At 49.8% G+C, this 12,574-nt stretch overlaps 2 protein-coding genes across 2 annotated transcripts; both read left to right on the forward strand.

Annotated features, from left to right (window-relative positions):
• The first annotated feature begins 2,233 nt into the window (after positions 1 to 2,233).
• On the forward strand, positions 2,234 to 5,125 carry LOC119355305 (pentatricopeptide repeat-containing protein At5g09450, mitochondrial-like). Its single transcript, XM_037622094.1, has 2 exons — positions 2,234 to 2,645; positions 3,831 to 5,125. The coding sequence occupies exons 1-2, from the start codon at positions 2,292 to 2,294 to the stop codon at positions 4,734 to 4,736; spliced, it is 1,260 nt and encodes a 419-aa protein (XP_037477991.1). The 5' UTR covers positions 2,234 to 2,291; the 3' UTR covers positions 4,737 to 5,125.
• Positions 5,126 to 6,107: 982 nt separating this feature from the next.
• On the forward strand, positions 6,108 to 7,507 carry LOC119355306 (E3 ubiquitin-protein ligase ATL6-like). Its single transcript, XM_037622095.1, has one exon. The coding sequence runs from the start codon at positions 6,108 to 6,110 to the stop codon at positions 7,236 to 7,238; it is 1,131 nt and encodes a 376-aa protein (XP_037477992.1). The 3' UTR covers positions 7,239 to 7,507.
• Positions 7,508 to 12,574: the final 5,067 nt, after the last annotated feature.

Raw genomic sequence — 12,574 nt, forward strand, 5'->3', positions numbered from 1 at the left:
ATGATATTTCCTATGTGTTTATGAATAAAGATAGTCCTTGGACATTATCAATGATGTGTATCAGCAAGTATGTGACTTGTTTGTGGGACTATGCATTATATGATGACTGTCCTAAAAGGTCCCTAGTCGAACGGGCTGTGTGGACGCGCAGCCAACTAAACTAGCATATGACACGGTCGATGGTTTGGTCTCACTAGCCATGGAGCATTGGATGCTAACCGGATAATATGGACTTGGAAGGATCTGGTCGGATTCGACGTAGTCGGATCCGAGTCGAGATAAGGTCCGAGTCGGACAGACCCAACTATGAGACGCAGCGATATGTCATCTGTGAGTCTCTAGTACAACATATGTTCTATGTCCTAAGACCTGAGTTGACGCATGTACTCGGGATGGTGACAGACTTGCTTTGGGCCGACCAAACGCTACTCCGTGACTGGGTAGTTACAAAGGTAGGTTTCAGGCTTGTCCAGACATATGCTGCGAGACGTGATCGAGCAAGATGGGATTTGCCCCTCCGATCAGGAGAGATATACTCTGGGCCCCTCGTGTGATCCGACCAGGATAAGCATGGCCATGCGACAAGGATTATGAGATAATCCAGTTTGTGGTTGGCATCACTAGAACGAGAAAGAGGTCAGACTACCACAAGGATGACAGACTCGCCTTGAGCTCGACAACATATATCGTGTGGCAAAAGGAATGGAAGTGTGATGTACAGGTTCTCTAACCAGCTTCATAGTCTGCTTGGTGTTCGGCATGCCTTGCTAGAGGCCGCTACCAACTGTGCAGTTCGAAGGTGATCCGAACTGCGACCAAGCCGACTTGAACCTAAGGGGTCACGCGCTTAAGGGAAGGAACCTACGAGGTCGGATCCGAGGACACTGGTCGGATGTGATCCGAACTGTATTCAGATTGTGGCTGAGTAGACTTATGGGCTTTCGGGTCCGTGCAAGGCCCAAGTGTTGAGCCCGTGACGGACGCCTATATATATAGTGGAGGTGCGGCACACTCATGGCTGATCGCTTCGGCGCTGTCATTAGGGTTTGCATGTGTTGCGAATAGACACCTCCACTCGCCGCCGGTTGTGTGATCGGACCTAGCAGTCCGCCGCATGACGTTTCTCCTGCACGCGCGGATACCGTTAGAGGCGGTGCACTTGTGCCACTCCGGCGAACCTGTACGTGGGAACCGACCACCGGCTGTACGAGGGAGATCGGACGAGGAGGAGACGATCCACACGGACGCGCTACCCCAACTCTTCTTCCGCTGCACGACACTGCGCGTCTAGTGGTAACGAACTGTGATCCATCTCCCGTAGCATGTTCTTGGTTGTTCTGCGCGTAGGAAATTTTAATTTGCAGTCGACGCACCCTACCGTAGATCCCAACACGTTGTCAGATGAAACACTGGTTTCCCAAATGTCGGATAACCTGGAGGCCAATGCGAGAATTTGGTTGTTCGAGTTGAACGAGAGTTTGGACCATGACAACTTCACGAGGATGGTCATTACACTTTGGTCCATATGGCATGCAAGGAGGAAGGCAATATACGAATCAATATTTCATAGTCCACAACAGACGGCGTCTTTCATTAGCAACTACATCGCAGAGTTGGGCAACTTGCACGTTGGGAGAGAACATGAAATCACAAGACCGATCCCGGCTCCACTACCGAAGAGCTGGCTACCTCCCCCCTCCCCCTAGTGGCACCACGAAGATCAACGTGGACGGAACGGTTGGGCAAACCAGGCGAGGAGGAGCAGTAGCGGCGGTTTGCCGCGACCAGGAAGGTAATTACCTGGGCTCATCAGCTATGGCTTACTATGGAATCACTGATCCGTTGTTGCCGGAGACATTTGCTTGCCGTGAAGCGTTAGCTTTGGCTGATGATCTTCCAGAGCAGAAGGTATATGTGGCCTCGGACTGCGAAGAGGCGGTGAACGATATAAACAGAGGGACGGGAGGCCCTAATGCGGCATTAGTACATGAAATAACGAATCATTGCAGCAGTTTTATTTCTTGCTTTTTTTTTTCGAGCATAGGAATTTCAATTTCTAGGCTCACAATCTTGCCAAGTTTGCTTGTAATCTAGATATAGATAGACATGTTTGATTGGGTAACCTCATGACCCAAACCTTGTACATATGACAATTCCTTTGAATGAATAAAGCAGGCGAGATTTCTAAAAAAAGAAAACCTCTCTCTCAAAAAGAAAAAGACTTGTAACTGTACACTGCTACTACGGCGTCACGGTTGGCTCGCGCGGAACGCCGCGGCAGAGCACCCGAGATGGCGGCGGCTCTTCTCCGAGCAGCTCGTGCCTCGCGGCACCTCGCGCTCCCCCGCTCTATCGTCGGCCGCCCTAGCCAGCTGTCCTCCTCCTCCTGCACCGCCTCTGCGGCGGAGACGCTGTCCCCTGCCGCCGCTGCGCCGCCCACCCCCGCAGACGTTGAGGACGCGGTCGTTGTCGAAGCCGAGGAGGACGACTTGAGGAGCCACATCTTCCGGCTGCGGCTGGCGAAGCGGAGCGCGACGGAGGCGCTCGAGAAATGGGCCGGCGAGGGCCGCGCCGCCCCCGCGCCGGAGCTCCGCCGCATCGCCCGCGACCTCAGCCGCGCCCGGCGCTACAAGCACGCGCTCGAGGTTCGCGCACTCCCAGATCCCTGATCTCCTCTGATTGCGCCGTAGTTAGGGCAAGGGTTTCGTGGAGCGATTTGGTACAGATTTAAGTTATTGCCTATGCAACGCAGTGGTACGATCTGTTTGTGCTTTGCTTGGAAATGGTGATGAAATGTTTCTGTAGTTGTACTCTTTAGGTAGCCAATTATTCTGATGAATAGAAAGGATGTGGTTTTTTACTGAGTTGTACTGCTGGTTGATAATTTTAGGGATTGCCTATTTCCGAATTCCAAGTCGACCAAATTTTCCAAATTCCATGTCGCCTATTTCACGTTGGATGTTAATAGGGTAGGTGCACATTTCAGAAATTGTGTGCCACTTTCGGTATAGAAATGTGTGAAGTTGCACACAATTTTTTATGCAGTTTGGTTGGCTTAGAAGATATATAGCCAATCTGTTATATAGAGTCTCCTTTCAAGCTATGCATCATTCTAATACTCCCTCCAATCCATAATAAGTGTCGCATTTTTGAACTAAGGTTGAACTAACCTTAGTTCGAAACCGCGCCACTTATTTTGGATCGGAGGGAGTAGCATTCATGTGCTTTAGTGATCTTGTTTTGCCATTGCTGATTGGAAAGGAGACATTGAAGCTCATGTAGTGCTGAGTCCTGAGGAGCTGTAACATGTAGTTTAGGGTCTTAATACTAGAAAGCTATTATTGTCAGATAAACATTTATCTCACTGTGCCATCTTATTGCCAAGTTAGGTAATCCATCTTTTTTGTATTTCACTACATGACGAGCACTTTATCTTGTTTACAAACTCAGCGCGCCGAATGGATATCTGTTCTTGAGATGTTAGATTGGGCAGTTTTAACATGGTCCCTCTTACCTCCTCTTTTCACATGAGAGGTAAGAGTATATAATAGATCTGAGCCATTGCTTTCATTAAGTAATGGGTCTTTATATTAGTAGAAGAGTTATGTCCGTCCATGAAAGAGCTAGGCATTGAAATTTCACCTGGCTAAAGCTCAAAGCTCATATCCAAACAGTCACTTCTCTCTCTGTCTCTTTGCATTGCTTATTCTAATACCTACGAAATGCTTATAAACAGGATCAAACAATTTTACCCTGGCTGCTATATTTCTCGTTCAAGAAAAACAAGAAGAAAGGGCGAGAGCATTAGTTCTTAACTTTGAGTTTTGCAGGTAGCAGAGTGGATGAAGACACATCATGAGTCTGATTTATCTGAGAACGACTATGGGGTGCGCATCGACTTGATTACAAAAGTTTTTGGCGCTAATGCAGCTGAAGATTTTTTTGAGAAGCTTCCACCTGCAGCCAAATCACTGGAAGCATATACTGCACTCCTCCATTCATATGCTCGATCAAAGATGGTAGACAAAGCCGAGAGGCTGTTTCAGAGAATGAAGGATGCAGACCTACCTATTGATGTCCTGGTCTACAATGAAATGATGACCTTGTATATTTCTGTCGGCGAGCTTGATAAGGTTCCAACTCTTGCTGAGGAATTGAAGAGGCAAAATGTTTCACCAGACCTATTCACATACAACCTCCGGATCAGCGCGTCGGTTGCATCCATGGATCTCGAGGCGTTCAAAGGAATTCTCGACGAGATGTCAAAAGATCCAAACTCCAACGAAGGATGGACACTGTACCGGAACCTCGCTAGTATCTACGTCGATGCCAGCCAGCTTGTTAGCTCGGGGAGTTCACTGGTGGAAACCGAGGCGAAGATTAGCCAGAGGGAGTGGATAACCTACGATCTCCTCGTCATCTTGCACGCCGGTCTCGGCAACCTGGACAGGGTAAAGGACATATGGAAGTCGATGCAGATGACCTCCCAGAGAATGACTAGCCGGAACTATGTCTGCGTGCTCTCCGCCTATCTGATGTGCGGGCAGCTGAAGGATGCCGCGGAGGTCGTCGACCAGTGGCAGCGATCGAAAGTCCCAGAGTTCGACATCTCTGCCTGCAACAGGCTGTTTGATGCTCTTCTGGCTGCTGGCTTCACCGACACGGCGGATAGCTTTAGAGAGCTGATGTTGCAGAAGAGCTGTATACTGTCGAGCAGGGCAAACGCGTGCTCCTGAGTGGCATGTTATGCCCTCTGTCGAGAACAGCTGCCTGCTGCTGTGTTTTGGTACGAGAATAATGGACTCTAGAACAGTTTATGCTTTATTTTGGCAAATGCAATCTGACTATTATCAGGTCCAGCGACGCATTATCGAAAGAAATATATTTTCAGGTCCAGTGTAACTAAGAGCATGCATGATTCTGCCACATGTATGCAGCGGTGTATGCCACGATTTTGTAGCAGCAGCTAGGCAGTTCTGCAAGCTTTGCTTTGTAGCAGCAGCTAGGCAGTTCTGCAAGCTTTGCTAAGCTGCGTCGTGGCCGTAGCACTCCCCGTACTGCAGTATGGTTACATTCGGGATTAGATTTTGTTATAAACTTGGCATTGGCTAAGAAGCCTTCGTGAGTAATGAGAATCTCCTTTTCACCCGCAAAAAAAAGAGCTGCGTCGAACATTTTCTCGTCACGTGCCACGGTTCAACCGAAAAGGTGTGACGAAGTTCAGCAAGGAATAAACATGCCCCAGATACCGACTACCCAGGTACTGTACGGCTAAAGCTGAAGTTGGTAACTGACCGCACCCGTGTCATCCTGTGGCGCTCACGATCTGAGTGGCATATGATCGGTACAACTGCTCCACCAGGCAGGCGACATGTCATCACCTGCTCGATCACACTTGAGCATGTTGTTCTCCATGCTCCACACCGTTGGTCCAGGAGGGAAATATCGGGTGCACCGGAGCTTGTGGTGCTACCGGTGTACCGGACTCATATTGTGCTTTTAAAATATTCAAAAAATATTCTATGACATCCTGTGCACCGGTAGCATCACAAGCGCGGGTGCACCAGATACATTCCTTTAGTCCAGGTGTAGCATGCACCGGCAAGACATGATTTGCCCATGTCATATGAAAACCAGTCGCGATCTAGACGAGCTTGTCTAAGGATTTCTCGGCGTCATTGGGCAATCCTCAGCTACCACACCCACCATTTTCCAAAAAACTGGAATGATGCTGTATGTGTATTCTACAATTATGGCAAATTGTATGACATTTACGGTCGGCACGATTATTAATAATCGCATCGCATTCAGTGTAGTGTGATGGCAAAATCAGTAGTCAAAGCAGATCAATCTAGATGTAGAAACGTGAAGGGAGGGCCTGTGGTGTGGTGCATACAAGAGCAAAAGGCAAGCGTCCACTCGTCAGAAAATTTCTGCCCAAGAAAGAAAGGAAAGGAAGGTGCGAATTTCCCTCGGGATTTTAGGCGCCGCCGCCGCCGCTAACGTAGCGGCACACCACACCGCCAGCCTCCAGCTGAGCTCTCTCTCTCTCTCTCTCTCTTGTAGAGCAGACCACCGCCTCAGCTGACAATTCTATGGTTGCGGCGATGGAGGTGCGTCCACACCTCCTCCTCGTCCTTCTCTGCCTCCTCGGCGCCGGCGCCGGATCATGCGTGGCGCAGACTTTGCCGCCGGCGCCGGTGCCGCAGTCCGGGGCGGCGGCGGCGCCGAGGCCCACGCCGTTCGGGCGCACCATGTCCACGGTCATCACCGTCGCCATCAGCGTCTTCTTCTTCCTGCTCTTCTTCTGCGCCTACATCAACCAGTGCCGCCTCGCCGAGAACGCCGCGCCGCAGGGGGCGGCGGCCGCCGCGGCCGGGGCCGGGGCGTCCAGGCGGGGGAAGCGCGGGCTGGACCCGGCGGTGGTGGCCACGTTCCCGATCATGCAGTACAGGGAGATCAAGGAGCACAAGATCGGCAGGGGTGTGCTGGAGTGCGCCGTGTGCCTCACGGCGTTCGAGGAGGCCGACGACCTCCGGCTGCTGCCGCACTGCTCGCACGCCTTCCACCCCGAGTGCATCGACCCCTGGCTCGAGGCGCGGATCACGTGCCCGCTCTGCCGCGCCAACCTCGAGAAGCCGCCGCCGCCGCCGCAGCCGTCCGCCGTGGCGCCCCCGTCGCCCGAGCAGGTGGCGCGGCGTCAGCCCTCGCCTTCGCCGTCCCCGCCGCACGCCGTGGCGATACCGGTTCGGGAGGAGGAGGAGGAGAGCGACGAGGATGACCGGAAGGAGGAGGCGATGGAGCTGGAGATGCTGCGCAGCGAGCGGCGGGCGGCGAGGCTGCCGAGGTCGCACTCGACGGGCCATTCGCTCTTCGCGGCGTCGGCCGCCGCCGCGGAGCGGAGCGACCACGAGAGGTTCACGCTGCGGCTGCCGCACCACGTGAGGGAGCAGGTGCTGAGGTCGCGCCGCCTGCGCCACGCCACCAGCCTGATCGACTTCGCCGGAGCGAGTCCCGAGGGGAGCGTGCGCGGAGGCCGGCCCGCGGGCGGCGGCGGCAGCAGCCACGGCGGGCGGCGGTGGCAGGCGTTCCTGGCGAGGACGATGTCGTGGGCCCGAGGGGGAGGCGACGGGTCGGTGCGGAAGGGGTGGGACGGGTCCACCCGGCGGGGAAGGGACGACGCCGAGTCGAGCAGAAAGGGGGCCGCCTCGCCGGCGCCGGCGCCGGCGCGGCCATGATGAACTCCACACCGCCACCGGAACTGCAGTGCAGAGCTTGACTGTAGAAAAATGCGTGTAGTTTGGATTTGTTTAGTTGATGGTATGGATAAATTTAATTTTTCACCTTTTTTAGTAGCCATAGGAAAATATTTGCGTGTGCTCCTGTGAGGCCTGATGTTTCTCGTTTCCTTTGACTCTGGCCAAGTGAAACTTTTGGTTCGGTCTGTGGATTCCTCCATCCGATAAAAAGCTTTGGCGAGGGAGAAGAATCGGAATGTTCACTTTTGGACTTGTGCGCCCGCCTTTTCGCTTACGGATGAGATGACAGCCTCCCCTTTCGTCAAGAGATCAATTTTTGTTTAGTAGAGTAATAATAATAATACAACTTTGGTTAAGAGACGGTGTTAGTGGGAGGAGCATTTGCATTTGCAAATCCCATTCTCGTGGCCGGCGAGGGGCGAGGGGCGAGCGTGAGGCGTAAGGCAGAGCAGATTGCGCCGCTGGTGTGGTGATGGATGCCTCTTTAATCATTCCCGGTTTGTCCATCGTTCTTTGCGTGATTCCCGTTTTGGCTGGGCGTCGGTCGATCTTCCCCTTTTCTTTTCTTCTCCATTTCCACTCCACTGTCTCCCTCACGGTCAATTTAGTACGCCTATGAATTGGAAGTGAGATTCATTCATGTGTGGAACAACTTGGGGGAGGCTCTTGTGCTTAAGAAATCAGCGGATAAGTTTCGCGATACATACAAAAAAATATGTGAGCGGATAAGAACGTGGCGTGGTTGCCACGGGCACCGCCGAGTCCTGGCCTGCGTAGCGGCTGCGTCTGTGCTAGTGGTAGGAGGATCTAGCAGAGGGACCGAGCCGTGTGTCATGGTCGTGGCCCGGTGCCGTGGTGGAAGACCCAAGGCCAAGGCCAAGGCGGCAACAGAAACGCACCACACGAGAAGCAAACTAGATCATGCATTGCTCGTGAAGAACGGGGTGTATGTGTACGTCTGCTACTCCATGCCAATAACCAAATGCGTTTCTGTAGCCGTCACATGTGCTTGTTTCTCCTGCCCAGATGAATTTAGCAGCTGTTCTACGTTAAGAAAAACAAAAACCGCATGTATACGTCCGAAAAACACGTTCTGTATGTGTTGTGCCATTCAACGCAGGACTGTATCGGCTGAGCGATCCGGACGTACTTTTTTCTAAAAACAGAGAGAAAGTTGCGAGGCTTTGCCGGAGTCCGGACAGCAGCTACGTAGGACTCTGACACCCCCGGCCCATTAAATCGCCTCTTCTGATTTCATTTTCTTTCGATCCGTCCTTCTCCCTCTTGCTTTGCATCCGCACCCTCCTCCGCCGATGTCGTCGTTGTACCTCTACGGCTGGCACACATGCATTGCCGGACCTTCGCAACCAGCACCGACGCATCCGCTCACCTTTCACGACGGCGTCGTCCACCACCCGTCTGTAGGCAGGTACACTCCGCCCTCTGTTGACGTCGTCCATGGCGGTCACCACGCCCGGTAGGTATTCGGTCAAATGCCATGTCTTTTTTAAGTAAGAAGGAGGATAAGTTGTTCTGTGATCCATGGTTGGCTGTATCCACATATTTCTTAGGCAGTAGTAGAGAGGGTCTATTCTAGCAGCGCGTGCATGATTCATTTCACACACGAAAGCTCACTGCGCCCTACAACATGCACATCGTCCATGATGGCATTATGAGATCGTTATCGTATCGATGGTACGCCATGCAGACCAACTCACCAAGTTTTATGGCACGGGTGATATGTTGAAGGCAAGGTAACCATTGTGCGTGGTAGCCGAGGAGATCTTAAGTTTTGGTTCTTCTTGCTCAACGCGTTGATTGATGCATTCATTCAATCAATGCTGATGCCAATCATGAAGGCAAGCTCCTATCCCATCTGGTTAAAGACACGACTGAAGTAGACTTGGATGATACTGTGCGTGACACTACGCTATTTGAGCTTGTCGCGTCAGTACGAAAGAACAAGTCTAGTTCAGCAAACAAAAAGGGGCGCAAGTCTAAAATGGGAAAGGTCTCCAAACAAAAAGGTGGTTTGTCATGAGAGGCATGTTTTGGAATAGCAGAGGTCTTGGTGACTTGGCTAAACACAAACACATTGCCGATTGTGTGAAGGATCATGCGTTGGATTTTGTAGCTATCACCGAGTCTAGCAAACGTGACTTCGCAACACGTGATCTTGACCACCTTTCATGTGGTTATGATTACGAATGACACATCTTACCGCCGTCTGGGAGGTCAGGGGGTATTTTGCTAGGCATCCATTCCACATATTTGGAACTTTTGTCCACTTCGAAGGGGGAATATCATATCAAATTTCACCTTCGAAATAAGTCGGACAACTTCCTCTGGAGTCTGGTGGCTGTATATGGCGCCGCTCAGGAGGAATTCAAGTCGGCTTTTCTTAAAGAACTTGTTAATACCTGCCGAGAAAATCCCCATCCCATGTTAATCAGGGGGGGGGGGATTTCAATATTCTTAGATATCAGCAGGAAAAAAACAATGACCGGTTTGACACTAGGTGACCATTCCTCTTCAATGATGTTATTGACAGCCTGGACCTGCGGGAACTCACCATGTCTGGTCGTCAGTATACCTGGGCCAATAACCGAGTAAACCCAACTTTTGAAAAACTTAACCGGGTGCTCGTTACCACCGACTGGGAATATAAATATCCCCTAGCCTCGGTACGGGCCCTAGAAAGAATTGAATCCTTATCGGATCACGCTCCATTGTTAACCGATTTCGGACAGACAACTCCAAGTGCTAACCGTCACCAATTCAAATTTGAACTGGGATGGCTCACTAGAGAGGGATTCCACGACTTGGTTAAGAAAGTATGGGCACGTCAACCTCGCGGTAACACGCCAATTCAACGATGGAACAATCGAATTCGTGCTCTGCGAAGGTTCCTTCGTGGATGGGCTAAGCATACTGCTGGCATCTATAAGAAAGAGAAATTGCGACTATCTACCTTAATTGATACTCTCGATAAAATTGCGGAGGTGCGGTCTCTTTCTGCTGAGGAGATTGAGCAAAAAAGCAATCCCAATGAGCAGATTGCTCGCCTATTACGCGAGGAGGAGATCAAATGGTACCAACGTTGCAAGGCAGACTTGCTCGTTCTAGGTGGTGATAATACGAAATACTTTCAAATGCTCACCAATGGCAGACATAGAAAGAAACATATATTCGCTCTAGATCAGGATGAGGGCCGCATAGAGGGGGACGTACCTCTCAGAAGCTTTATTACTAAGTATTACAAAGAATTTTTTGGACCGTCAGCTGATACATCTCTTGAGATGGACGAGTCTATTACTCATGACATCCCTCAAGTTTCAGAAGCGGAAAATGAATTCCTAACCTCCCCATTCTCCGAGGAGGAAATTCGAACCGCGGTGTTTTAGATGGAACACAACAAGGCTCCAGGTCCGGATGGTTTCCTACGGAGTTTTATCAATGTTTCTGGGATATGATCAAGTCGGACCTGGTTCAGTTGTTTAATGAACTGCATGCTGAGGAGCTTGACATTTCTCTTTTAAACTTTGGGGAAATCATCCTTTTACCTAAGACTAAGGAGGCTAGTCGCATTCAACAATATAGACCGATTTGTCTCCTAAACGTAAGCTTTAATTTTTTTTACTAAAGTTACAACTAATCGGTTGAACGGGGTGGCTGACCATGTGGTCAAACCCACCCAAACATCATTTATGCAAGGACGCAACATACTAGATGGAGTTGTTGTACTGCATGAAACTGTACATGAGCTTCACCGTAAAAAGTTGCATGGAGTTATCCTTAAAATAGACTTTGAAAAAGCCTACGATAAAGTTAAATGGCTCTTTCTGTTGCAAACCTTGCGTATGAAGGGGTTCTCGCAAAAATGGTGTCGTTGGGTAGAGAGTTTTGTGTCCGGAGGGAGCGTGGCCATCAAGGTTGATGACGAAGTTGGCAACTACTTTCAGACTAGGAAGGGGCTTCGCCAAGGGGACCCTGCATCTCCTATTTTATTTAACATTATGGCCGATATGTTAGCTATCCTTGTTGACAGGGCTAAGATGGCCGGCCAAGTCAGAGGTGTTATTCCTCATCTAGTAGAAGAAGGCTTATCTATTCTACAATATGCGGATGACACAATTTTGTTCATGGATCATGATATAGAGAAAGCAAGAAACCTCAAGTTGCTTTTATGTGCTTTTGAGGAACTTTCTGGTCTCAAAATTAATTTTCATAAGAGCGAACTTTTTTGTTTCGGCGATGCTGCAGAATCTGCACCTGAGTATGCTGATATTTTTGGCTGCCAAATCGGGCAATTCCCAATTCGGTATTTAGGGATACCCATTCACTATCGGCGCTTAACTATAGCTGAGTGGAAGTATGTGGAAGAGAGACTTGAGAAACGTCTAGCCAGTTGGAAGGCCAAACTCTTGTTTTATGGAGGTCGGTTAATTTTGATTAATTCCGTCCTCAGTAATATGGTGTTATATATGCTGTCATTCTTCCACCTACCTAAAGGGGTTCTTTAGCGCTTAGATTACTTCAGATCCAGATTTTTCTGGCAAAGTGATAATGAAACCAAAAAATATCGACTGGCTAGGTGGAATGTATTATGTCGACCTAAAAGTCAAGGAGGACTTGGAATCCAAGACCTTGAGATTAATTGCTCTACTCAGTAAATGGGTGTACAAACTACTCACTGAGAATGGAGTGTGGCAGGAAATCATTCGTAACAAGTACGTGCGATCCAAAGCCATTTCTCAAGTTTATTGGAGACCTGGCGATTCACATTTTTGGAGTGGGGTGATGAAGGCTAAGAAATTCTTTTTCCAATTTGGTACTTTCTTGGTTAGAGATGGATCGCAGGTACGATTCTGGGAGGACACCTGGCTAGGTACCACCCCTCTCAATGTGCAATACCCCAACTTGTACAGGATTGTTAGACATAAATTTGTCAAGATCAAACAAGTTTTGGGACAAGAAAATCCGGATATTTCTTTCCGCAGGGATCTTTTAGGACCTTGCCTGGCAGCATGGAATGAATTACTCATACGACTAGAGGTCATTCAGCTGTCAGGTGAATCAGACATTTTCCGATGGAGATTGCATCAGAATGGCAACTTTTCAGTCAAGTCCATGTATGATGCACTGGTTCATAGCGAGGTTCCTGTTGATAATAGGAAATTGTGGAAGCTCAAAATACCTGTCAAAGTGAGGATATTCCTCTTGTTTCTAAATAAAGGGGCCATCTTAACTAGAGATAATTTGACACGACGCAACTGGCAGGGTAGCACAAAATGTGTCTTCTGCCAGCATGACGA

Source organism: Triticum dicoccoides, chromosome 2A (genome assembly GCF_002162155.2).
Source record: "Triticum dicoccoides isolate Atlit2015 ecotype Zavitan chromosome 2A, WEW_v2.0, whole genome shotgun sequence".
NCBI lineage: Eukaryota > Viridiplantae > Streptophyta > Magnoliopsida > Poales > Poaceae > Triticum > Triticum dicoccoides.